This window comes from Catharus ustulatus, chromosome 16 (genome assembly GCF_009819885.2).
Source record: "Catharus ustulatus isolate bCatUst1 chromosome 16, bCatUst1.pri.v2, whole genome shotgun sequence".
Taxonomy (NCBI): Eukaryota; Metazoa; Chordata; class Aves; order Passeriformes; family Turdidae; genus Catharus; species Catharus ustulatus.
In genome coordinates, this window is record NC_046236.1 from 11,429,817 (window position 1) to 11,457,255 (window position 27,439).

General features: G+C 50.2%; 1 protein-coding gene across 1 annotated transcript; it reads right to left on the reverse strand.

Annotated features, from left to right (window-relative positions):
• Positions 1-1,248: 1,248 nt before the first annotated feature.
• On the reverse strand, positions 1,249-27,128 carry MICALL2 (MICAL like 2). The gene is made up of 17 exons (XM_033074465.2): positions 26,944-27,128; positions 19,466-19,514; positions 15,828-15,969; positions 13,290-13,450; positions 12,601-12,722; positions 11,574-12,245; positions 11,196-11,365; positions 10,275-10,350; positions 10,025-10,140; positions 9,345-9,494; positions 6,620-6,675; positions 6,104-6,227; positions 5,579-5,669; positions 5,147-5,220; positions 4,730-4,844; positions 3,779-3,825; positions 1,249-3,687 (listed from the first exon to the last, which is right to left on the reverse strand). Exons 1-17 carry the CDS (start codon positions 27,084-27,086, stop codon positions 3,602-3,604), a joined length of 2,394 nt encoding a protein of 797 aa, XP_032930356.1. The 5' UTR covers positions 27,087-27,128; the 3' UTR covers positions 1,249-3,601.
• Between the last annotated feature and the right edge of the window lie 311 nt (positions 27,129-27,439).

Below are 27,439 nucleotides of genomic sequence, written 5' to 3' on the forward strand. Positions count from 1 at the left end.
CAGGCCCTGTGCAGCCCCCACACTCCTCTTCAGCTACAAAGAGAGCAGTGGAAGCACTCCAGGTATCCAGGAGCTGGTGAAGCCACAAACTCAACTGGAGGCCATCAGGAAATGAGCAGGAAGCTCAGCCCCCTTAAAATCATTTTGGAAGTGGAGCAGCTGACCTAGAAGAGTAATTAAGCTCTCAGTCATCACTGAAATGCAGACACCCACATGCACACAGCAATGTATCTGTCAACCCCCTGCCAGCCTGACCTCAGGGCTCAGCGTCTGGTGGGGCTGGAGCAGAGCACAAACAGCCCTTTCTCATGGAGAAGGGAGAGGAATTTGATTCCTGTTCGGTTATAGGAGGGTGCCTGGATTGCCTAATTACTCAGGAGTGACCACTGTGGAGAAGCAGTCGAGAGCTGGTTTCCCAACACCTCCCTTCCTGCTCAGTCCAAAGGCCAAATCCTCTTGCTTTGCCTTCTGGAGCACTTCCACAGGGTGAGCAAAGCTGCTTGTGCCAGGAGAGCAAACAGGGGTCAGGCAGGGGAATCAGCTCAGCTAAAAGCAGCCAGCTGGAGAAAAGCCATTCCCCTTCTCCACCTCAGCCAACAGCTTAGTTCTTTCTTCTAGGGCTTTCAAGCACTGGATTAGGAGAATGGTGGAATTGCAAATCCTATGAGTCCCAAATTCAAGGCAGAGGAAGGAGGAACAAGCTGGGTCGCTCTCATGGTCACCATCAGCATTTTTCAGGGTGTGCAGGAGCTGTGGGACAGAGCTTGGTTTTGTTGTATCCTGTCCACAGCCAGACAGCATTCCATCAATACAGACCAGAGTTTGGGACTCTGAGCAGGATGTGTTTGGATGTGTTTACCCTCCTGTCTTGGGTGTAGAAATAACTGAGGTTAGTCCTGCAGTCAGCCTCACACCAGCAGCATGGTGAGGCAGGCTGGGTTCTGTCTCCCCTCCCACTCACAGTGCTTTTCTAGCTAGAGACCACTTAAACCTAAATACACACCCCATTTCCAGGTGAACCTCATATCCCCTAGACCATGGCTGCCATCTCAAACAGACTCCAGATGGGAGAAGGAGCAGTTTTCCCTTCAAAACCTGTTCTTGGATCATGTAGCCAGCAGGTGTACCCCTGCCTGTAGTCTAGCAGCAGCCTGGCCTTCTCACAAAAGCAAACCCTACAGCAGGTCCAACCATTGCCACCACAGGGCCCTGGGATTGTTGTTTAAGCACTTTATTATCACATTTCTGCAGAGGTCCATTTCCTGCCTGTTTTCAAGGTGGGTGAAGGCTGGAGAGGGAAGGATTGGATGAGTTTGGATGATGCTGCCATCATCCTCCAAATCCATGCAGACTAGACTTCTTAAGGCTGGAGGATCAGAACCTGAAAAGATGAAAGCCCAGCAATAATAACAGCCTGGGATAGTTCATCAGGAGAGTTATTTCTCTCCTTCTGCAGAGATGGTTTCAGCTCCCTTCCTCTCAGCTGGCAGCCCACAAAGGCAGGTTTAGTTCTGGGAATTTGCTGTTACTGCCCAGGTCTGGAAGAGGAGCCCTCCTCCCTCCCCTCATGTTTACACACAGCCCCAGGAAAGAGAGAGATTCCTGACAAGCTGACCAGGATGTCAAGACACAGCATGCCAGCCCCTGTGGTCAGCATGTCCCCACAAACCAGTTTGTGTTCTCCTCTGGGTGAGCACAGGCCACGTGTGTGGCAGAGCCTCCATCAGCCTTTTACCCGGTGACACCACGGTTCTGCCACTCGGTCACCAATGCCACGGCTCAGCTCTGGCAGAACGAGCTCTGCCTCTTGTCCCTCCCACATCTGCTGGCCAGGCTGGGACCCCACAAGCTTTGGGACGTGTGTGATGCTAAAGCAGCAAGGGGGAGAATTGAATTTACCTGAGAGCACAGGGGAGTTTGACACCTAAACAAAGTCAGTGAAAATCCCCTTGGTGCTGCTGCTCCCCCAGGACGTGCAGCTGCCCTACAGGCTCTGGGCAAGGATTGCTCCATGACCAAGCTGCAGAGAGGGACTATCAGTGCTGACAGTGACCAGGACAGCCATATCCCCAGTATCCCCAAATCACTCTGGGATGCTGAGATTTGCTCCAGTAAATCTTTATTGGACGAAAGCATATGCAGGTACGGGGTATCCCACCAGGTGCACATCCCTGGTCCCTCTGTGGGCTCCAGGAATCTCCTCGGGCACTGGGTCCCACCCCGAGCCCATCCCTGCCCGGGCCGGAGAGTCCCACTGCCACCTCGTGGGAAAGGGACGCATCGCCTCTGCTCTGCCGGCACAGCGGGACCAAACCTCCTCCAGCAAAAATCCCTGCTCCTGCTGGGCAACGGGACCTGGAGAAACCTCGAGTACCTGGCGTGGAGGAAGAAGGTCCACACAGAACAGAGGCAGCGTGAATTAACCTGATCTCTCCATGGCTGACTCCATCCCTGCTCCCCAGGCCGACCCAGGGCAGGTGTCTGCTGCAGACACTGGAAGGAGGGAAGAGTGGAAAGTGTCCCTGAAACATTCCAGAACCTGCTCCTACACTCCTGGTGTCACCAAGGTGATCCACAATACCCCTTGAGGGCACTGGCTGCCAAGGATGGACCTCAGGAATTGAACTACTGGTCCCATGCAGAAAACTCAGGGGTGAGGCAAACCCATGAATTGCCTTGTGCTCCCAGTTAGCACCAGGTTATTAAAGTAATAGTTCTGTCCATTTTCATCAGGATAGGCCAGAGACAACAAAAATGCTGCTTCACTGAGCAGTCAGAGAAATAAAGAGGCTACAAATCTCCCCCACAGAGGGAATGAAGCAGTGAGTAGCCTCTCATGATTTGAAAAATTGGCCTACAGCAACTTCCAAAAGAGGTCTGGAAACAAATCACTATTGCTGAAACTGCTGTGGGTTGAGAACACCCCACACCACAGACACAGAGGTGGTTCTTCTCTCTGCTCCCCCCATACATGGAGCCTCCAGTTTGCACTGGTGTGGTAAGAGGGAAACCATGAATCCCTCTTGACCTGTACCATCTCCCTCTCTGCATCTCTGATCCTGGCCAAAGAACCACAGCACAAGCAGAGAGGGAGGAAGGGAGGGACAATGGTCCTTCCCCAGCCCAGTGCAGTGTCCTGGGTGCAGCCCTGGTGGCAGGTTTGGGACACCATGCGGTGCCATGCAGGGCCATGCTCCTGCCTTCAGGACTGTACTGAGCACCGAGCACACCGAGCACTGGGTGGGCAAACTGAGCTCTGCCCTCCTGAGCTGCCAACAAGGCTGAACCAGCTCTGACACAGAGCTAAAGAAGGAAAACTGTCTTAAAAGTCCATGTGCTGGCAAAGCCTTGGGCCCCACAGCAGGGCCAGAGGGGATTCACACTGTCAGCAAACCTGCAGTCTCCACATCAGGGAGCAGAGGAGCCTCTCACAGTCCAGGAGCTCCAAGGAATCAACACTGAGGAAGGACCACACCTTTGATGGGCCTCTTGGGGCCTCTCACAGTCCTGCACAGCTCCAAGAAAGCAGCACTGAGGAAGGACCACACCTTTGATGGGTCTCTCTGGGCCACTGGGAAAAGAAACATCAAGCTCCTGAGCTTTACTCTTGTTTTTTCTGCTTCCATATTTTGGACAAGCGGAACTTGTTCTTCTTCCTCTCTGGCTCCTGGCTCTCAAGAGATCCATCTGCAGGAGAGGGAGCAGATACAAAGCAGGTTGAGACCCACAGCCCCAGTGGGCCCCAGTGCTGCTCTGTAAGAGAAGAAAGGGTCCTTACCCAACCTCTGTATCATGTCTGCCAACATCTGGTCTTCCTCTTTCTCTCTGTAATGGAACAGCATGGTATTAGAAGATTTTGCTGCGTTCATGACAAGCTGATAGATACCAAAGTCCATGCAAATACTGCTTTTATTCCCCAGTAAGAAATGAACAACCTCCAGAGCATACCCTGAGAAAGATGCAGGAAAAAAACCTAACAGTTAGAGTCTTAGACATTAGCAAATTCCATCTGGTTCCCTTGAAAGCAAGGGCCTGTGTGGGGATTTCCAGACCTTCTCACAGCTGGCTGATGAATCATCCAAGTTCATGGAGTGGTGAGACACCACCACACCCCAGGAGATGAATGAAGCTGAGGCACAGTAGCCTGGGGTGCTACAGAGGTGCTCACTGTCATCAAGGACAAGCACACTGCTATCACCACCTTGTCCTGGGCAGTAGCAGAATCTACAAGCAGGAGCTGGTGCTCTGAGGTCAAGAAATGGAGGCTGTTTTCAGCATCAGGAGGCACAAATCCAGCTGCTTGACACAGCAGTCTTCCTTTGAACATGGGAAGGATCCAGTCCTTGGCTACAATTGTTCTTTCACTTGCTGCAGCAGATGAGCACATTCCTGACTTCATGTTGCCAGATCCTCCTGCATTTCCCATACTGCCTGTAGCCTCCCCATCTTCAGCCTCTCCCTCTCTTCCCTGCATTCCACACATTTTCACAGCCCTGTTCTCACAGCAGCTTCAGCTTGAGAGAGAACAGGGCTGTGCTCCTGATCTCCTTCCAACAGCTGCCAAGGATGCAAAGACAGCAGCATTTAGGACAAGGTGGTTGATGACAAGTGACCACCCACCTCTCACGGAGCAGAAGTCTGGGTTATAGCCACCACTCCACCCCTACAGCCTGGGCAGCAGTGGAACACAGTAGTGCTGGCTCATTTCCCACCACCTGAGCACCCTCACCTGAGTCTGTCCTCATCCAGGCAATCCACAATATTATTCCGATCATTGACTGTGTTTAGGTACGACTCCAGCAGCTCCTTCTCTCGCTCCTTCTCCCTGGGTGTCTTCAGGTCCTCTGCACAAGACAAGGGAATCCCATCTCACAGCTACAGGCAGTACCTCCCCACTCCTGCCTCCAGCCTGCTCCAGCAAGGCTAATTTTACTCTCATCACACTCAGGGGCACATCCCACATCCCCTCACAAAGCAGAGGTGGGCTGGATGTCACAGGGAGTCTGTACCTGACAGGGGACAGCCACAGGCAGGGGACACCTGCAGTGCACCTGCAATCCCTGGCAGTGCCTTCAGATCTGAAGGACAACCCAGGGCTGCACACAAAGTGGAGCCTCCTGGGGCCAGCAGGACTCCCAGTCCTTACCTGGTTTGCTCATGAGGCTTCGCAGCTCCATCTCAATATTCCACTGCTGCTCCTCCAGGTTCTGCTGCTTCAACCTGGAAGGAATGACAGAAGTGATGAGTTACTGCCCTGCCCCAGGGTTAGATCCTTCTCCTGCCATGCTAAAGCCTCATTTCTGTGTTGCCCATCACCTGGGCAGGGGCTGGTGGGTCAGGGGAAATCTTCCTCATCACATTTCTGATGTTTCCCTCCTCACAAGCTCTTCACAGAGCCTGGGTGCTCAAAGGCCCACCACCTATAATACATCATGATGCTGGCAGTTCTGCCAGAGACACCCTTGACCCTTCTCATCCCACCAACTGGCACATCATTTTTTGGGGCTGCCACACTCCCTCTCCTTCACTGCTCACAGGAAGTGCACAAACAGACAGGTGAATTCCTGGTTGTACTCACTTGTACATCAGCTCTGATTCCTGTCTGAGCAGCAGCTGCTTCTCATGGATCAGTTTGAACCACTCCACCATAAGGGCATCCTCAGACTCATCTACACAGAAGACAAAGAGCAAGAAGCTGCATCAGTTCAGCCCCCCTTGCTCAAACACACAATCTCTTGAGGAAGAGCCTAGGCTGACTTAGGGGTGAGTCCCAGGTAACCCCACGTGAAAAGAGGAGCTCCTGGGTACAAGGGATGCAGGTCACTCCCTGTGGATTCAAGGAAGCTGCTTATGGATACTCTGCTACAGGACTCCCAAAACTCCCTGATCCTCAGCCAAATTAACACAAGACCTTGCTCAAAAAATATGTTAAAAACAGCCAGAGAAGGTTCAAAATTCCCCGGGCTTTATCTTTGTATACCAGGTACCTCTGACAACCTGGTACCTCACCCGAGCTCCTGAAATGGAGCCAAGAGTGCCCAGGGGTAGGACATGAGCCCCACGCCTCCCCACCACAGCAGAGCTGGCAGCAGATCTCCTTTACCTCCCTCACAGGCACGTAGATGCTTCTCCAGATCCACTCCTTTCAATTCCAGCTCGTCCAGCTGCTTCTCGATGTCACGAACCTTCTCCTGGATTTTCTCCTCAGGGAGGTAGTCTGGGTGCAGCTAGGAAAGAAAATGTAGGACCAAGTACAGCTCAGCAACCCTCAGACTGCTGGCTGAGGTCACAACAGAGATGGGAAAGGGCATAAGGAGCCCAACTGCAGAGCCACAGCCTGGGAGGGCCAGGACAGCCTGCAGACATTCTCCCTCCTTCTGTGAGGAATGCAGTATCTACCATCGTTTTGTTTGGCTCATTTCAACTCTGATTGTCTCCCTGCATGTAAGATAACCAGCAGCTTCTCCACCTTGTCTGTGCAGCAGAGCCTTTCACCCTTTCCCTGGATATCCAAATAAACCCTCCCAATAGGACAAACTTAGATACATTGGGACAAATGCTCCAGAAGTATATTCAACAACCCCAGCCTACCCTCCTTACACCTGGTTCCCAGCCATACCTTGGTTGGGGACACCACTTGAGGATTGCCTTTGCTTTTTGGAACAGAGAGTTTAACTAGAAGGGAGAAAAAAAAATCAAACAAAGAATGTCACAACAACATTTAAATAATTTTATAGTGTGGGACAGAACACAACAGGTCTCAGCTATCCTGCAGAGGTCACAGATGATTCATATGCATCCACATGTCTGACCAAAGTAAGAGACATATCCTCAGCCTGATTTACTTCTTGTGGCTTGTCACTCAGGTCACAGGTTGCTGCATTCAGGGTGCAGACAGTCACCTAATTCAGGTGTGACTTTGGAACTTCCACCCAAAAATACTGACTTCCATGTTCATTTACTAACTTGTTAAAACCCAAAGATACTTGTTGTGGCAAAACCCATTCCTTATTAAGCTTCCAAAGGATAGCACAGAAAGACTGAGTTACTGTCACAGGAAACACCAAGACATACTAAAAATGTCCCTCTAGTGCTCTTCTACAAAGGAGTATCAGTAAATACTGATGAAACAAAGATGGTCTAGGGGACCTCAGTGTAGATCTCAGGAAACTAAAGTTCAATTCCTCCCACAAAACACTTCCTAGGTGAGAAGTCCCTTAGGCCCCACTACACAGCATTATTCAGGCCCTGGACACCTATTAAAATCAATCCTTAAGCAACGTGTATTTGTTCCACTGTGCCTCAGCTTCCTCTGCCCAACTGTGCTGCAAGGATAACTACAGAAGAGTGTGAGGTATTTGGATACCCGAGGGGCTGGGCTGGATAATTACCACAGAGAGAGAACAGAGGCGTGAGTGGATGATGTGATAAGGAAGGAAAACTCTACTATCAAAAGAGCAGGCTGTAACAAAGGCAGCAGCGATGCAGGCTCAGCACACACAAGGAGAAAGACAGGACAGACTAGGGGAGCCTTCTGAGGGTCTCTGGAGATTGAGGAAGAGCTCAAGGACAGCTCTCCAGCTGCCCAGCCCTTGCTCTATTGTGCTTTCTAGAAGGAGTGCAAAAGAAGAAGATGCTGCATGTGGCAGTGCTGTTCCTGCACTGCTGGCCTCCGTCAGGGATCTCTGCCCTCTGGATGCTGCTGGTTTGCTGCACTGCCTGCAACTCACACTTCTCTTAAAGGTTCCTCCAAGAGGGAGTTGTCCTGACTCAAGCTGTCTGCCCAAATAACCCTTCCCTCTCTCAGCTCAGTCCTGCATCACCCAGCTCTTTCTGAGTGGCCTCTGCAGCACCTCCAACCAAGGCAGAAAGCTGCACCACTGGTGGAGCTCTCTCCACGGTCACTGGAAGGGAAGAGCCTGTAAAATGACACCCTGTGACCAGCTCAGGATCTGATATCCCCTGATACCTTCAGGTTCTGGCTTGACAGACACAGGATGGGTTGGCTGCTTGCCAGCAAGCTGGAAGTAGGACAGTCAGCAGGAAAACCCTGGAGCCTCCTTTTTAAACAGAGAACACCACCTACCATCTAAGAAAAGGAATGATCTACAGAATCCACCATTCACAGCTCAACACAAGCCCAGGACTGAGGGCAGGAACAGCAGCTGACTGTTCACAGCTCTCTGAGTGCTGAGGTAACAATCTACACAGAGGAGCAACAGCTCTGTCCCTAACCCACAGCCTGCCCAGTGACAGCAGCAGGAACCAGCCTTTCAGGTGGGGAAAAGTGGGAGGAGACTGCCAAGAAAATTTCCCTTTGGCCCTCCCCCATGGAAATCATTAACCTTTAGAAAGGGAGAGATAAACCCGGCTTCCCTTATCTTAACAGCTCACTTCCTGGGAGAGACTAATGCTGAACCCTGGGGCTGAGTCTGAGGAAAGAGGAGGTGGAAAGTTTTGGGAAAATGCTAGCAAGAGAGGCACACTAAACTTTTTACAAAGACAGCACAACTGGAGATTGAATGTTTGGTAGCTGTCAAAGGTGCTGGCAAAGGACAGTGCTGGAACCAGCTGACAAAAAATTAAGCATGAGGCCATTGAGACATCAGAAGTATCTTGCTTGCTCCAAGACAAACATCAGGGGCAGGACTGAGCACTGCTGTGAGAATCTACTGCAGACAGGTATGACACAGCAAGATGAGGTAAGGAAAGGGAGATGAAGAAGCTGAGCAAACAGGACAGCAGCAAACATCAGGTTAGTTCCAAAATTTCCTTAGCATTGCTGTGGCTTATGCCAGAGCAAGGATAACTGGGCATTGGAGGAGAGGTGCACAGCCTCTGTGTGGCTGAACAAACAGGAGTAAGAAACTGGATTAAGAGTAGGGATAAACTGGTCAGCACATCTTTAAAAAATCAAAGAAACAGCAGCTTGGCTGCTGCTCCTTTGAGTCCTGCCAGCTGGAGTCTCTGGATGACAGTTCTCTGCTTCCTTTCATTTTCTAAAGCCACTCAACTGAAGAGGAACAGAGACATCAACTAGATCCCAGCTCCCCAAATTAGGAGCTGGTCCTCCTCATAGCACTAAGTCTAAAGAATGACAGGGCAGTGACCTTGAAAAATTCCTATTTCAATTTCTTTCTTTCCCACTGAATTCTCTGGCCTTACTGCTTCCTGCCTAGGCCAAGCTGGCTAATAAAAATTAATTACACAGATTCTGCCCCCATGACAGCAGCCACAGGGTTAGCCACAGAAAACTCTGGGACACATATCCCATACTGACCACTCAGGCTGTTCCCTGACAGTGCAGAGGAGAGAGTGACTTTAGTAGGCAGAAGAGATCTTACATGTAGCAGTGTTTGTTTTCAACTGGTTGCCATCTTCCTCCTTCTTGGCAGACCCTCCAGGATCTTTCCAGTCTTGCTTTGAATTCTGACAGCTCTTGATAAGATCTGAGCTGGGAATCAGCAACTTCTTTGTGAATCCACCAGATGAAGCTAGATTAAGAAGCACAGACAGGTTTTGGGTAAGAAATTTCAACCCTCATCTCATAAAAATCCCTTTATTGCCCAATGTCTCTGGCTCTCACCACTACTAAACTCCATTTCCAGTCCTAGTCCTTCTCTCCTGATGATAATGAAGGGCCTAAGCCCAAAGTAATCAGGGAAAAATCACTCATTACAAGGCCAGAGTAAGAGGAGAATAAATATTTGGGAAGAGAATAAACAGTTGGGAACCATCACTAAGATTTCTCAACATTACACAATCACCTAAAAGAGAGTAAGTGAAATCTTGCTGGCTGTCTTGCAGAAGAAAGGAAACCTGTGGAGACTGAGTCCCTCTCCTTGGGGAAGGATGGGAGGCCACCCATCAAAGGCACAAAATAAAGGCACCACAAGGCTAAAGCAGGAGCAGAGAGCAAAGATCCCTCAAAGCAAGGCACAGTCTCCTCACATGGGCCTTACAGTACCAATGCCTGTCCCCTTCCTGATCAGCAAAATGAAGGCAAAGCTTTTATCCTTCATACCAGAGTCCTGCTTTGCTGCTGGGACAACTGATGGGCTTGGCTTTGGCTCCTTGTGTGCTGGGCTCCCTGTTCCCACCTGGGAGTTATCAGTAGGTTTCTTAGAGCCATCTTGGTCCCTGCAAAGAAAAAAGACAAAGGTAGGAAACAATCCCTCTTGCAGAATGGTCCACAGGAAAAGTTCTGGACATCCACCTGGGATGGAGATCCATGGCACTTGTCATGGAAACCCACCAGCTCCAAAGACACTCACTTGTTGGCTACAGGCTTCAAACGAGATCTCCACCCTTCTGGGCTCTCAGACTTGTTGTCAGCAACATTTGTGCCTCCTGAAGAAAAGAACATAGCAAGGTAAATAAAAATAAACAAGAACAAAAACATCCAATAAAAAGAAACAAGCCAGATTTGAGTCTCAGGAGAATCCTAGGAGACAAGCCATGCACTGGGGCAGGTACTGTGATGTTATTGCAGCAAACCAGCACCAGCTCAACAAATTTAACATGGACAGATTAAGATACAATAGGTGGTAAGTAATCTCAGTGGCATTTTGTCCCTTTTAGATAAATGCTTTAACAGCTACAGTTACAGAAATTCAGCCACAGAGCACGTAAACAGGTACATTCAATGGCAATACAACACAAACAGCTCAAATCTCAGAGACCAAAGGCTGGGGCAGGAAGAGGGAGAGACAACAGACATTTCATCTGGCCCAGAAAAATACCAGCCACCTGAAAGTGCCTGGGACACTGGGAACTCCCAGAATATCATCCCATGACCCACTGCTAAGTCACCATGATAGAAGCTTGGTTCAAAACAGACAAGGAGGCTGGGTGACCTGCTACTGCAATCAAAAAATCATCCCAAAGTTCTGGCAAGGTCTCCCATCTGGGAAAACCTAAGCCTTTGAAAGCCACCATGATCCCAATGGTTGACAGCAAGTACAACTTCAAACACCTGGAGATCCTCAGAGCAGTAGAACTCACCATGCTAGAGGGAGCAATTGCACAGGGATAAATGGAGTTGTGCTGAGCCCCACAGCTCAGAAAAACCCTTACATGGTGGTACAGACACAAAGGACAGGAGTCATGGACACATTTGCTGTACTGGTCCAAGAAGAAGGCATCAAGTTGGAGTGCTGTGGCCAGGCAGAACTGTGTGAATCATTCATCCTCACCTTTGATGCCTTTTGACTCTGGCTTGTGCAAAGACTCAACAGGTTTGCTGGCAGCCTGGCTCTTGGGCACAGGGTCTGTAATCTTTTCCTGCTTTGGTGCTGTGTACCCTGTTTTGCTGGACTGTGTTTTTGGAGCTGGACTCTGAGAACTGGCAGGAGAAAACTTGCCACTGCAAAAAAGAACAACTTAGTGAGTTTTTTTGAAAGGATGGAACCTTTTTATTTGCCTCTGTTCCAATGATTTGTATGTGTCCCTCTACATGTGTTTAAAACTGAGCCACAAGAGCAGTCAGGACAAAGCAAAGAAAGATGCAGGGGCTTCTCCAAATTACCAAGGAATATCTTGGCAGTAAAAAGGGAAAGAGAAATAGTGCTTACCTTCCAGGTGCTGAGGAGCCAGTGGAACTGAGCCCTCCTGGCCTGTTTGGAGAAGTGCTTGATGCAGACAGAGCCTGTATAATGTGGTTACGTGCCTGATCCTTCCCAGCATTCACTCGACTGACCTCAGCAGTGGTTCTGGCAGGGGCAGTTTTATCAGGGCCATGAGGAGACTGGACTTGTTTTTGAGTGTCAGAAGATTTATTGTTGGAGGACTCCAACGACCGAAAAAAATTTTCTCGGGCTTGCTGTGTTTTTGTTGTGGAGGATGTCCAAGCAGGCCTTGATGGGGTGCCTTCATGGAGATCTGTTTTATTCCCCAACGAGGCACCTCTGCAGTCATCTGATTTATTTACAGCTGAGGAGGACCATGGAGTATTTACACTTTTGAAGCCAGAGCTTCCAGAAGATGAAACAGATGGCTTGGTTGAATTAGTGAAGCCTTCCTGGCTGGGTTTCTTCAACACCTGCTCTGGTTTCTTGGGTTCTGCTGCTTTCTGGAACGCCCTGGCAGCAGCAGGGGCTGAGGTACTGTCAGGCTTTTTCCCAGTACTGTGGAGACCAGAGATCTGGACATTGTCTGGCTGCTGGTGGCTGGTACAGATGAATGTACCGGGCTCAGGCCCAGCTTTGTAGCTTCCAGGAAGAAGCAAGTTCCAACACTGCCTGCACCTGTGGATACAAAAGTCTCAGGAAACATCCTCCAGAGTGCTGAGAGACACACAGCTGGGAGTGCAGGCACGACTCCACCATCCACAGGAGGGTGAAGGCACCACACTGGCAGTGAGCAGACCCTGTGTGCACATTCCTCAGGCACCAGAACAAGAGCTGTTGATAGCACAGCTTGAAGCAGGAAAGGTGTAGATGAAAACAGACTCGTGGAGACAGTTTCCCTTACACACAGCAAGCCCAGATTGCCTCCACTCTGAAAAAAAATGTGCCACACCACTCTCTCCAGTCCCAAAGGCACCAGGCTGGCCCTCTGTGACCCCCAGGGCTGTGCCCCTGCTTGGAAGAGCTGCTGTACCTGAAGCAGTTCCTGTGATAGAGCTTCCCATCGACCAAGTAGCGCTGCACCAGGTGCACGTGTTTCCCACAGACCCCACAGCTGCTGCTGGGGATATTCCCACTCTCTGCCAGGACTCTTTTCTGTGGGGAGAAGCAGTGGTTAAGCAGACAAGACCATGGCCCTGGACACACCTACAAATCTCCCAAGAAGGCAAGTGCTTGGCATGCACAGCCAGGGCACAGAAGTGATGTCCAGGAAATCCCCTCTGCCTCTAATCCCTTTGTCATAGAAGTCACAGAAGTGGAACAGCCCTTGGAAGGACAGAGTATGGGGAATATGTTCCCACAAAGCCAGAGCACCAGGGTGCCCTGTTTCTACCCTGTTTTCATCCCTCCTCTGCTTTGAAATCACATTGGATCAATGATATCTAGCAAAATAATACTACATCCTGTAAAAATCTCCATCCCCAATATCTAGGAATAGTATATCCATGTCCTAAGACACCCAATGTCCTGTTCTTTCTGTATCCAGGCTGACTGATGGTTTTCCAGTGACTCCCACCTCAATCTACGCCAGAATCTGGATTAAATAATTCATAGTGAACAGAAAATTTAGAGACAAAGTCTTTACCACCAGGAGCCTTGAACTAGCCCAGTACTCCACTGAACAGATTTGAAGTATAAAGAACACTCAAACCCATTTCTTACTGTGGTAACTGGGGAGGTTTCCTTTGGCTTAGCCCTGGCTGGTGGGTGGGCAGGAGGCAGTTTTGGTGGCACTGGCTTAGGAGGCTCTGGAGCAGCTTTCTTCCCAGGATGCTGCTCTGGAGATTCAGAGGAAGGGCGCTTGATTCCAGCCATGCCTCCAACTGGAAGAAGGGAAGAAGGGAATGTTTTTAAGGAAACATAAGAAAAACTCACAGGTTTAGGAATAATTTACAAAGTAAGAATATCCAGAGGTGCCTGATGGGTAACATGAAAAGCACACAGGGAGACACAGACTTCCTTCATGAGCAGTTCTGTACTGGACTGAGGGACAAGAGGCAACAAGTGAATTGTAACATTCTGAAACTGCTGATTTTTCTCTTCTCAGGGAATTTCATGAAGAGAAACGCAAAAGTGAAGAAATGCAAATTGCCATCCTCTGATGGTGAGAACAAGACCTTAGGTTGTCAGTTCCAGCCCATGGTTTGGCTGGAATTGATCCTGACTGAAATAGGCCCTCCTGAGACAGGTGCTATGGCAAGGGAGCTGAAGCACAGAGGGTTTGCTTCATTCAGGCCGCTGTGCTGCAGACTTCCTACACAGCCTGGACATCCACTGCTGCAAGTGTCCACCCACATCCCAGCCAGGACAGAGCAAACAGCCTTGTTGAATGTGGAAACGACCACTAAAAATGGGTAATTCTGCAGAGACTTGGAGGTGCCATAGAGGTGCTGATGTGGAAACCAAGACTTGCCACAGGCAGCCTGAAAATGCCCAATTCTTTTTTCTTTGCAGATGAAATGGAACCCCTCAAAATTCACTACAAGTGGAGAAAAGAGAGTCTCCAACACACTTCAGTCAAGCAGGGAATGGTGCCCTGTGCCCTGGGAAAGAAAGCTTTGTGCAGTTTTTACAGACACAAACCCCAAGTGTCTCACAGGGATGTTATTCTTGCATTGCTTCTTATTCTGAACGAGATGTCTCTGTGCTCCTTGTGGGATATTTGAGCCACAGTTTCACTTTCCAAGTGACACTTACATGGCTACTCATCTGAAAGGAGATTATATCCTGCTCAGTAAACACAGAAAGGGCAGGGAGCAGAGAGGGAGCCCAGTTCCCAGCAGTCCACCCTCAAGAAAGCCAACTCTCCAAATAAACACCCAGGGCTCCGACTGCAGGGACCAGGGGACAGCTGATCCAGCAAACAGCTCAGGCTGCCCCCTCACTTCCCACTTGTGCCATTTACTGAATTCCCAAAGCCCAGCACAAAGATGGGTGGCTTCAACTCCACTCATGCACAAAAGCATGACCTCACTAAACACTGCCTGCCCACCCTGTGTCCTGCTATTTCATGGTCCTGCTGGAACCCATCTGAAGGGCACGACTGTGATTCCATGATTCTGCCTGGTGTCAGAGGGCACATTCCAGGCTGGGCTCATTTTCAGACATTCACATTCACCCCAGCAACAGGAATGCAACCAAAGTGTTTTGTGGGACACTAGAGAGTATAAAAATGTGCTGTGCTTGATGACGTGCTAGACAAGATGCAGGGGGAGGGGGCAAAGACCCCAACCTGACCCAGATTTTCACCACTTGGCACAAACACGATGGAATTTGTTTGATTTCAATCAGAACAGCTTTAAAACAAGAAATAAAAAATGAAGAGGGGGAGGGAAGAAGTTGTGGAGGGAGAGAAAAAGCATGCTTAAATGTGTAAAGAGGTGAAGAAGTAGGAAGAGTTTAAACATTAAAGACAGCTCTGAGTGAATTGTGCTTTCTTTCCAAGATGTAGGACATTTTCAATACATTTACTTCACCTTAACCAGTTAAGTCATTCATGTCCCACTTTCTAAAGTTTCCTCTGGAGGAACCTGTAAAATTGGTTTATCATATTATTTCATTTTGTGTGAGCTTAAAGCCAAATATAAACCAAGACTACAATAATGCTCCTGTGAGCCCAGCTAAACTCTCCAGTATGTGAATATAATGCCTTGGCAGCTCTGAGGCCTGTTTTATGTTTGACAGAATTTCTATCACAATTATGTCAGTTAGGGTGATCATTTTCTTCTCCCTCCTTCTATCAGCGCTGCTGTGCTGTACAGGCTCTACCACTGATGCTGTCACATTGGCACAGCCTCACAGACAAGCTCAGCCTTGCTCTATTCCATGCTCTCATCAGCCCTCAGGTGTGGCAAAGACTGGAACAGGGGTGGAGGTGTTTGGGAATAGAAAGCTGAGGTGGGGACCATGGAGAGGAACCTTTAGTGCTCCTCTCTGGCCAGACCATAAGAAATTTTAGACTGTATTTTAAATTTTAAAGCAGTAGTTTCAAAGACAAGACATGGCCATGTACCATTCCAAAAGCACTGGTGCAACTGTAGGCTGGTGTGCAAAGAGTTCAGATCCCTCCAGTGAAATAGTTCTGGTACCAAAAAGGCCTCTGTGCAGTCTATTCTGCTTTTTCAAGCTTGTTAGGAGGCAAGGGAAAGCATGAAATGAAGCCCTGATCCTTCCCACCCCTCCAGGGAATACGGCACTTACTAGGAGACCGTCCATGGAAGTAGTTATAATACTGGGAAACGTAGGTGAGGATGCTCAGCCTGTCTGGTACCTTCAGAGCAACCATATCCTCTGCATCCAGCAGGGCTGGGATCCCCAGCTCCTCCTCTGCCACTCGAAATGCCTGGAGAAGGGGAAAAAAGAAATAAAAATAGAGGGGTCTTGTCCACACCAGACAGAAGAGCTGCTCCTCATCATAAGTAAGAAAGTGCACTGCAAACAGCCCCACTCAAATAACTCTACTGGGGAACAGCTGCACCAGTTTAACTCCTACATCATAGGAACCAACGGAGTCATGGCTTCCAGCCACTGCCTTGAGAAATGCAGGCAAGGAGCCAGCAATCTGGCCTGGCAAGCTGGCCATAGCTCACTGCACAGTAACTCACCTGGGCTTCCCCTGCTCTCCCTCCAGCCTGCCTGTGTGTGTGAGAGCACAGCTGCAGAGAGCCAGGCCTGGCAGAAGGGGATGTGTCAGTCCAGGCTGGCAGACTCGTTTCCAGGCTCCCAGCCCAACCTGGAGCGCTCCCCAATTAACGGGGGGCTGCTAGGTGCTTGCAGGCAGCTTTCATCTCTGAGTGCTGAGCAAATGTTAAAGCTTCCTGCCTCCTACTGCCTGCTCTGCTCCATCTGAAAATGGGAAATCTTGGGCTGCAGGAGGGACCCTGCTCTCCCAGACCAGAAAGGGGGAAAAGAGGCATAATGCAGAATTCCTGATAAATAGCTCCCTTCTAGTTTAACTGTTTCCATGCTGCCTGACATGTATTTGGGGTAAATATTCTTCTTTGTGGTGTCCTCTGCCTTGAAACTGCAGGTAAAGAAGGCAAAAGCTATTTTCTCTTGCCTCTGAACAAAAGCCTTTAAAAGAATACAAGAAAAATTGCAACATCCAAACTTCACCCTTGCTCAGCTCAGTTTAAGGTTTTTATTAAGGACCTCCTCCAGCCTTGCTCCTTTCCAACTTATGGGAAAAAATCATTTTCTCCCCCTTTGGAGCATCCCTGTTGAAATGCCAAAACAGCAAAGGAAAACAGCACTTGCAGGACCAGAGGCACAAGGAAGAGTACTGCTAAAGTCCACAGTGAAAGGGTTAAAAAAACCACTTGAATATTTTACACCCCTCTGTATCTGACCTCTGGCACGGACACACACAGTGTTGGTGTACAAGCCAACCATTCCCACTTAGAAGAAACAAACAGCCACTATTTTTCAGCAAGATAATTACCATTTTTTTCCATTGGCTATCCCAGTAAAAATGTAACAGAGCTGACATTAAAAATGCTTTCAGCCAGTTACCACCGGCTGTGTCACCCCAGCTGCCAGCCCAGCCTGGCACTTCCCTCTCTTGCAAACTGGTACTTAATACATTCTCTGGAGTGTTCCCTACTGGCTGCACAACTGGTCTGACCAGTCAACTTTTCTTGCTGGACATTCCTGGTGTGAGGATTAGTGGGAACACAGGTCATGCCACCTCCTGCCACACTGTGCCAAAGGTGACACCTGGCACAAGAGGCACAGAACACGTGTGGGGCTGCCTGGACCACAAAGAGGAGGATGCTCTGTGCATCCACCTGGTTTGGCCAGAGCCAGGTGAGCAATGCAGAGGGGCACTAGGACATGGTGTCCCCTGTGCCTGCAGCATCCTTGTGTTCCTGGGAACTGCTCTTGCCTGGAGACCCAACAGGATCACCACCTAACAGGACCCAGCTGCCCTTCTCCTCTGCCTGCCTGCCTGCCCAGGCTGGTCTTTAAAGGATCAAGATGTTGTTGTTTCTGCATCATGTTTTTCATCAGTGCAACTCCAAGTGCTTTCCAGGGGAAGAAAGTGCCACTGCTGCTATGTCCATGCAAAATGGGAAAGAGATATGCTCAAGGCCACCTGAGCTGGCCTGGCACAGGCTCTGCCTGCTACACCACACCACCATCCACCAGCACTGACTTCAAGGCCTCTAGAAACTTTACTCCTCTTCACATATTTTTGAAATCTCTAGCAAAAATATGTCACCAACTCAAATTTTTCTAGGGTTTGTGGTTGATCTTGTGACACTTCAGAAGTGACACCTTCCTTCTTCCTTGACAGATGACCTTATATGACAAATTGCAGTTCAAACAAGGCTGTTTTGTATGCACAATACAGCCCTTGAAAAGAAGCCTCTGATAAGTAAGGCATCAAGACAGGTCTGGACAACAACAGAGGAATAATGCTGGGGGAAATCAGGCACACTTGTATCCCAAGGACAGCCAGTCAAGGAAGTGTAGGAGCTGGGAGGGAGATTAGCCCAAGGGGGGACAGCCCAGGAGCACAGGGAGGTGGAGGGTCAATCCCATGGACAGCACAGCCAAGGCAGCAGGACAGCAGCAGTGAAAGGACACCACAGACAACTCATCCTGCAGCAGGTGGAGCATGGAAGAGACAGCAAAACAAAGGACATAAAAGAAACTAAGAAAGGGGGAGGAGGGGACACAGACTGCAACAAAGGAGGGGAACAACCTCTTTATGAGAAGCACAAAGAAGCTTTTCATTAATGAAAGCAGTGGAGGCAGCTCACAGAGCTCATTTCCCAGACACAAGCAGACACCATCAGCCCAGCTGGACAAGGAGCAGCACTCAGCACTTCAGCCAAGATATGCTTGCAGGGCGAAGAGGCCCCAGCTCCTGCCAAATACCAAATCTCCAGGGCAAAATGCATGGTCTGAATCTCCCCTTGACGGGAGGAACACACAGGGCTGAACCCCAGCGTGTCACTGACTGCTCACAGGCTGCAGCCCCAGCCTGGGGACAGAGGGGTTGTGATGGGAGCTGTGGACATGGCCAGGGATGAAGGGGGGCAGAAGCTAAGGAGCCATGGTGGGACAAGTTTAGCTCTTCCAGAGGCAAGCAGCACTTCAGCCAGCTCACTGCCTGACAGTGTGTCACTCCTCCAGCCCTGACAAGGGTAAGCTGCCATGGTTCATTCATAGCCCAAGCTCCTGCCAAGCAGCCATGAAACTCTGTGGAGCAATGCCAAGGGAAGAGAAGTGCTATAATTCACTGCCTCTCCTTTTGTGATGGAGAGAGGGAGAGGAAAATCCTTCCTTGGATCACTAAAGCCACGCTAGAATTGAGTGCAGCAGGAGGGGGTTTGGCCTGCCTAACTTCTATTTTTGTTGTGGAAAGAACATGAGAAACTCCAATACCAGGCTGGAGTGAAGTGTCCAGGCAGCATCAGGATTTAGGATGTATCCATCTTGATCCTCTGCACCAGGAAGGAACAGAAGTGGAAGGACACTCCCAGTGCTTCCCCTCTCACATTAGCTACCTTCCAGCTCCTGCTCCATCCCTCAGGAGCATCACATACTCAACATGTCCATTATTTGAGCTCTAGCACCTCTGTCTGAGCTCCTGCTGCCACAGGACACATTGGGAACAGCTAAGAAGTATAAACAGTCTGAAGGTGCTCACAAGCAGCCAACCAGACTGGACATTGCTGCTCAAAGGAGAAGGCTGGAAGGTGCAGAATAAGGCAAAGGATTGAACACAGCACAATGGGCACACCTTGTCTGCAGGGTTTCTGTTGCTAAATCACATAAGCAAAGTGCCAGGTCATGAACTAGACCAAAAGTAAACATTAGAAGTCACTTACCAACTTGTTGTTCTCGTACACATTTTCTTTTCTGAGGGAGTCGAAGTTTCTAAAATACAGAAAGAGAAAAATCTCAGATTGGTGATGTAGAGTGAGCAGCTCCACTTCCAGCTCTCAGACCTCTTGGAGCTTCACTGGCTTAAGGGACAGAGCACCCCATCCCACCCTTGAACAGCTCCAGACAGGGCAGATCCCATCAGAGAGTCACAGAGCTGCTGTACCCAGGACAGAGGTGTGCAGCAGGCATAGCATCTGCCCACAGGCAGCACCAGACAATTCTGGCACATTTACCTTTGCAGGGCTGACTCCCACAGCTGCCTGTGGACAGGACATGATGGTGCAAAAATATCCCAGGCAGTTTGAGGGTTCTGCTGAAACAGCCAGGAGCAACTTCTAATTCATGGGGTGGTTTTTGGCCCCCAGAAAAGCCTTGCTTCTCTCCCACCTCAAAAAGACACACCAATACCTGCTTGCCAGGTATTAACAGTCTCTCCCAGAAAGTAGTTTCCAGTCACATTCATGTTCTTCTTCTGTCTTGAAAGTTATCTCCAAACAGAGAGAACTCAGCTCCAATGAGGTCTCTCATGGATCCCCCACACACTGCATGTATCACATGCTGCTCCAACACACCCATATCCTCTGATCTCAGAAGCTCCTGGGTCCAGCAGCACACGAGTTCAGGCTTCAAATCCTCTTTTTTCATCTGGCAGAACTCCACAAAACCAGCACCAGGGATCTGCCTGGGAAACCTTTACCCACACCACACTGCATCTGATTAACACCAAAGTTGCCAGTAGAAATCTTACTCTGCTTTCCCTAGGGCTGTAACTTCTGATTTGTGATAATCAGTAACTGAAAAGGAAGTGACAATTACTGTTCACAAATCCAAGCCAAAGTCAACAACTCCTTTATGCTGTCCCAAGACATCACTTCCCTCTTCACCTCTCCCCAGATTTGCTTTCCCTCTGATGCCACTCTCCCTGCACTGTGCTGGGAACTCAGAACCTGGGATGTGCTGGGACAGGGAAAAGCACAGGGGAGAGCTTGTGCTGCTGAAGTTGAACCACAACACAGCACACTCCCTCACCCAGAGCAGAGTGTGTCCCTTGCTTAGGAAACAGCCATCATCAGCTTTGTTTTAAACTGACTGGCACTTGCTAAACAGGGAATACAAAACTGGCTGTTGGCTGGCAGCCCTGCTCTCCAACACTTGCTTCCTCCTGCCCAGGCAAGTTGGCAGGGTCAATTCCTTTCTGATAACTCTGTCTCACCTTACAATCCTTGTGTCTGCTGGCACAGAGCTGAGTGAGAGGCTGACACCTGAGAGGAAATTCTCCCTGATAAACAGAAAACAGCACTAGCTTTGCATTTTTTGTATGTAGCACCCTTATACCCCATGTGGACCCACCTTCACAGCCCATCCCTCACCCCTGGGATAAGCCAGGGTAATAACCCTGAGAGCCAGGGCAAAGCTGGCATGCAGTGACCTATTCATGAGAGAAACACATGATCTGTATCGTAGCAGGGGAATTTTTCCACTGCTTGTAACAGCAAGGAGCAAGCCAGGTCCTTTATCTACTCAGCACAGAAAGTGGAGCATTACATCATAAATAAGAGAGGCACCTTAAACAGGCTTGCTCATCATGCCACAGCCTATGCCTCCTCCCTGCTTCCCACATCTGGTATTGCTATGTGGGATAACAGAGAAAGAATGACAGATAAGACCCTGAGGTTAAACTCCCCCAAAGAGCACGTAAACACAAGGCACATCCCATCTGTAAACCACAGACTCTTTCCTGTGCAAAATCAAAGGCAATTGCAGAGGTTTTTCTTCAAGCAGTGCTCCTGCCCAAAGATTTCCCTTCCCTGAGACAATGGATTAAAAAGAGCAATAATAATAATCATGCTCTAAAAAAGTCCCAGTGAAACAATAGATATAACCATCACTGGGTTAAGTCAGGCCACAAAATTGGTTTTTTTAAGACCCAGCTGAAGGAGGTGACTTCAGCTCTTTGCCTCACTCCCAGTTCTGCTCCCAAATAGTCTCTATAGCATGGAAATGCAGCAAAACACTGCAAGAACAAAGAGGAGCTCCAGCTTCCTTGGTCATTCTGACATGTAAGACACTGGAATTACTTTTTATTGTCGGTCAGTGGCCTTCAGCCACACTCAATGCTGTTTGCTGTGGTGGTGTGTGCACTCCCTGGCATGTAGCAGAGACCTAAAAACCCCAACCTTTTGATGGTGAATGTCTCAAATCCCCTTCTATTCCTCAAAAGAAAGTGCAAACAACCAGGTTATTTGGTCATTTCAAGAGTCTCCTCTCAGCACCATTCTTTCCCTGGCTAGTCAGGTGAAGTGCTTACATCTAATATTTCTTTTGGAAATTCATCTTGCTGGTGCATCTTCTATCTTGGAATAGCAAAGCTCTCTGGACCAATGTAATCCTAAGAGAGCAATGGTAATACAAACAGAGAAGCAGGAGTTCTCCACTGAGAAAACACAGGCAACTGAATTAATTGGAAAATGTGAAAAATATAAACGTGACCCAAGAGAGGCCTCCAGTGTTGGAAACAAATCAGAGTGGAGTTCAGCAGCACAGGAATAGCAGAGGAGGTTTAGCTCTGAGAAAACCCCTTCCCTTAGCAAATAAGTGGCTGAGCATTCCTCATGCCCACACATCTCCGTGACCACCCCTTGCTCCAGCTGCACAGACCCAGCACTCACAAACATGCCACAGTCCTCTGCAAGCACATGTGCTTCCACTGGAGGAATCCCTGCTGCTGCAAGCACTAACTTGATTGGAAACTTGACCTTGGAGCAGACTGAAAGAAAAAAAAAATCCCAGAGCCCCATGGCACCAAAAAAGTTTCTGCTTTTTGGAACTTTTGTGCTATTTTCTCTGCAGACAATAAGATGTGCAGTCAAATATCACATGAAGAAAGTGTTGTTTGGGAACATAGAAAGCCTTCTCCACTGACTCCTTTCCTCATTAGCTGCCTCACACAGTACTGACTCCTTTTCTTGCAGGTAGCTCCACACAGCTCTGACTCCTTCTCTCCTCTCTGCAAGTTCCCTTCTTCCTTCTGCATGACTGGTTAAACCCAAACCTGTCCCTTACCCGGCTGCCTTACCCTGGCTGTCCCTCACACAGCATCTTCTCACCTTGTCTGTCCCTTGCATGAGCACATGTCCCTTACCTCCTCAGAGCACAGCCAGCAGACTCCATCCCAAACTGCAACAGATTCTGCATCCCAAGCTACAACTCCAACTGCAACTATAACTCTCTACCAGCTATCCCACTCTTTTATAATGCCCATCCTCGCTGGGCAGGCAAGGCTGTTTCCACTTCTTGGTAATCTTCTGCACTGTAATTCCAAACTCTCTTCCCACAGCCAAAAAGATCACTGTAAAAGAGTGAGGCACCCTTTGCCAGCTCACAGTCCTTGAAAAGGGGGCTCATTCCAGCATGCTCTGCTGGGAACAGGACCTTTCAGCTCTGCTCTTTCTGGAGATGTAAAGCTGGAGGGAATTCCAGGTGGGAGATGTCCCCCATGTGCTCATCCCCCTCTAAGGAATGCCTGCTCCACACTGCCATGCCCTGGCTGACAAAATGAGCCCAGAGCCATCCTCCCCCTGTCATACAAACCACAAACCCACCAGACCAAGCACGAGGCTCTGCTTCACCCCAGCCTTCTGCTGAGAGAGTCTGCAGAACCCACCCCCAGCAGGGCCAGCGTGACCTCATCCTGCCCTGCAGAGCTGACAGTGACCTGGAAATGCTGCTGGAGCAAAGAGCACTGCTGCTGCTCAGCTGCCAAGGGGGATTTCACCACCAGCCCATTCCCAGAACATCAGCTTGCAGTCTGGGAAAGAGCAAGATCCTGGATGAAGTGAAGGATCTTAATGAAAACCTTTCCTTGACATCTGGCATTAATATCTGAGTGAGCATGCACAGCTCCCCTGCCTCTTCTAACTCATTTACCAGGAGACAAGGCCACTAAAATCGTGGCTGGAGCTTGCACAACCTTCACCACCACATGTGGCAGCTGCTGACCTCAGCCTCCTACCACACTGCCATGAGGCTTCATGTTCCTCTGACAAGAGACATCCCCAGGCTCTACAATCATCCCAGAAAATGGGCTGGAGCCTGCCCGACACAGCTGGGACTGACTCTAAAGCACTCTTCATCTGAGACAAAAAAGCAGTGGATTTCCATGGTAATTCAGCATGGACCTCCACTCCCCTTCAGCATCCTTGCATGAGTGGGAAGTGAGTGGGAAATGCATTTCTAATTTTACACAGCTTGCCCTGCTCACTGGTAACACACAAGCCAGCATCAGCTAAGTTAGAGAGAAGTTATCATATTTTCCATATGTTTTCCAGCAAGAAAACAGGAAGGAAGGAGAGATCCACACCAGCCTGTCCTCTGAGCCACATACATCAGAGAGTCCCATGTTTATGTCCGTGCTTTGAGCTTGAAGTTTTCCTGGTAATTTTTCAGGCTCCTGCAGGAGAAATCCACATGCACTCAGCCCAAGAATGTCATTTGTGTAAACCAAGACAGAAAACACACTGTAGCAAAACTGATACTGCCACTGAATCATGTTGCACGAGTGATCTATTCAGCAGAGCTGCTGGAAACACACCAAGCACTCCAAACACTAAATACCCCTCTCTAGTTTTACTTTCAGTCTGATGCTTTTAATCTTTAACTAGGTTCTTTGGTAAAAGCAAGGACAGGAGACCAGGACGGACCCCTGGAAAGCAAAAGTCACAGCGACACATGCACCCAGCTGCACTTCTCCACCGTTTTACCCTGCACCAAGAACATTTAGAGAATCTTGGGATACATGGAGAATCTGCACAAGTATTCTGCTCCAGGATCTGACACATGGCAGCTGGCAACCCTGGCCACCAACCACCTGGAAGCACCATTTCCTTCCAGCAGGACTTTGCCCAGCCCACGATACACGTGGTGCTCTCCTGTATTACAGCACTGGCACTGATGAAGGAGGTCACAAATAAAAGTTTCTCTTTCTTTAACCTTCAGGCAACCCTTGCTGAGCTGGTCTGAGTCAGAAAGAGCCTCTGTGATGTCCCGAATAAAGTCAGACAGAATGTCCACCATAAAAGAAAATGAACGGGAACAGAGAGATGCCTCAACATCTTCCCTCTTGAGCACAGGAAAATTTATTTAAGAGATGTCTATCCACAACCCTTTTTGCAGAGTTCAGGGATTATAAACAACTCACTAAACTGGGCAACAGGATTATTCCAGCTCTCTCACCGCTGAACCCCTGTGCACAGCCGTGCTCCGGATGGGCCAGCTGCAGGAAGCAGTCACAGCCCCTCCACAAGAACACCTCAACCCTTCTCCCTGGTGTTTTGTATTTTTGGGACCGTGAATCAAAGGAAGGAAAGGAAATATTTGGAATCACATGGACATGACAACATGACAGGAAGTCATACACAACAACACCACGGTGACTCCCCAAGCACTGAGACAACAAAGTGTGCTGGAGCTCCTGAACTAACCTCCTGCTGCCCCAGCCTGCTCCAATTTCTGTCAAGTTTCAAGACAACAGAGGAGAGAAAACAAGAGACCTTCTCTTGGATTCAACCACAAGCAAGAGGGATGTCTGCACACAAACCCATGTGGCAGGCTGTCCTGGGAGCATGAAGAAAAAGGGAGAATACATAGGACAGGAGAAAAACTGCAGTACAAACCACCCAATCTGTTCCTCATCCAGCTGGGCACAGGAGATGCTTAAATCAATACTTTCCAGTGCTCCCTTGCCTTCATCTTCCACTTCAATCTCCCCATCTCAAAGAGCCCAGAAAAAAAAAAAGTCAAACTCAAAAAACCCCAACTATGAAGCAGGATCAATGACTCCCTTTGGCCATTCACCTTCCCAGATGCTAACATTTGGGCAGGGACAGTTCAAAACCCACAGGGCACCAGCAATGGCACCAGCAAGACATGGAAAGCACTCAGCCTCCCACAGACAGAGCTCTAGATGGGAAAAACCAGGATGTGCAGGAATCCAGTGGCTGTGGGCCCTGCCCTTTTACTGCATTTTGTTTAAATAGCCCTTGCCTCACGACTTGTGAGCTGTGCTGCCGTTGGGCTGAGTGAGGAGAGCCCAGCCAGAGCAAACACAACAGCAAAGAAGGAAATGCTGCCCCAAAGATCGGTGCCCAAACTTGTTTTGCAACGGAAAGGACGCATTTAGAAAATTTATAATCCAGTTACTGAGGGAAGAAAAAGGAAAAATGTATGGGAAAAAACAGCATGTAGGCTGGGAGAGTGGAGCTTTTCTCTTGGAGATTCTCAGTGTGGGTGTGAGCAGAATGCTGCTGGTGATGTGCCCACAGGGAAGGCAAGAGCCCAGGGGAAGGGGGAAGAGCAGGGTCCGCAGCATGACAGCAGGACGGCCACTGCCTGCAGAAGGTTCTTGGGTGGATGAAGAAGTGGAGTCTGCATCTCTCGATGGACGGTGGGATGGTCACAGTCCATCCACAGCTCATGGATGGCGGGATGGCCACAGCCCATCCACATCTTGATGGACGGCAGGATGGCCACTGCTGGAGAGGGTTCTTGGGTGGATGGAGAACCAGGGTCTGCAGCTCAATGGACACTGGGATGGCCACAGCCCATCCACAGCTCAATGGACATTGGAATGGCCACAGCCCATCTACAGCTCGGTGGACAGCAGGATGGCCACAGCCCACCTACAGCTCAATGAACACTGGGATGGCCACAGCCACCCACATCTCAATGGACATTGGGATGGCCACAGCCCATCCACAGCTCGATGGACAGCAGGATGGCCCCAGCCCACCCACAGCTCGATGGACAGCGGGATGGCCCCAGCCCATACACACCTCCATGGACAGCAGGATGGTCCCAGCCCACCCACAGCTCAATGGACAGCAGGATGGCCCCAGCCCACCCACAGCTCGATGGACAGCAGGATGGCCACAGCCACCCACAGCTCGATGGACAGCGGGATGGCCCCAGCCCACCCACAGCTCGATGGACAGTGGGATGGCCCCAGCCCATCCACAGCTCGATGGACAGCGGGATGGCCCCAGCCCATCCACAGCTCGATGGACAGCAGGATGGCCCCAGCCCAGCGAGGGTTCTGCAGGGATGGAGGACATGGGGTCCAGCACTCGATGGACACTGGGATGGCCACAGTCACCCACAGCTCGATGGACAGGAGGATGGCCCCAGCCCATCCACAGCTCGATGGTCAGCAGGATGGCCCCAGCCCATCCACAGCTCGATGGACAGCAGGATGGCCACAGCCACCCACAGCTCGATGGACAGCAGGATGGCTCCAGCCCACCCACAGCTCAATGGACAGGAGGATGGCCCCAGCCCAGCGAGGTCCCGCACTGTGAGCAGGGGGTCCCAGCCCCGCCGAGCCCGCCGCCCCGGCGCGGCCCTCGATGCCCGGCACGGTACTCACATGAGGTCGGGGCGGTGTCGGTGCAGGATGGCGCAGAAGGCGAGCCCGTCGCGGAACGAGGTGGTCATGTTGGTGATGCTGACATCGCGGTAGCCCTCGCACTGCTGCCGGCACCACAGCTGCAGGTTCTGGATGGCCGCCATGGCCCGCGGGGAGCCGCCGGGGCCGGGCAGGGCCGGGCAGGGCCGGGGACCCTCCGCACGGAGCCGAGCCCAGCCCGGGCCGAGCAGCCGGCGGGTGGCGGCGGACCGGCAGCGGTAGGCGGGGAAAGAGGCGGGCGAGGGGCGGAGAAGGCGCGGCTGCGGCACCGGCTCGCCTGAGGGAGCGGGCAGCACGGCCGGGACAGCCCGCACGTCGCGCTGCTACCGAGGGCAGGGAGAGATTCCTCTGCTCCCACACAGAAACGTCAAAACGGCCTGCCCGAAGGGGCGGCCACCGAGCGAGGCGTGAGTCATATTTCACACTGGGAGGGATGTCTTCTGCCCATTTGGAGGAG

Bases quoted from the DNA above. Each gene is read 5' to 3' on its own strand.
- MICALL2 (XM_033074465.2), bottom strand. From the start codon at position 27,086: ATGGCGGCCATCCAGAACCTGCAGCTGTGGTGCCGGCAGCAGTGCGAG. The intron at 10,141-10,274 runs GTGAGTGTCTTT...TTTTCTTTGCAG, and splicing joins TTGAAGCCTGTAGCCAACAA to GGACCAAGATGGCTCTAAGA. The intron at 6,676-9,344 runs GTAAGATCTCTT...TCTCCCTTCTAG, and splicing joins GAAAACAAACACTGCTACAT to TTAAACTCTCTGTTCCAAAA.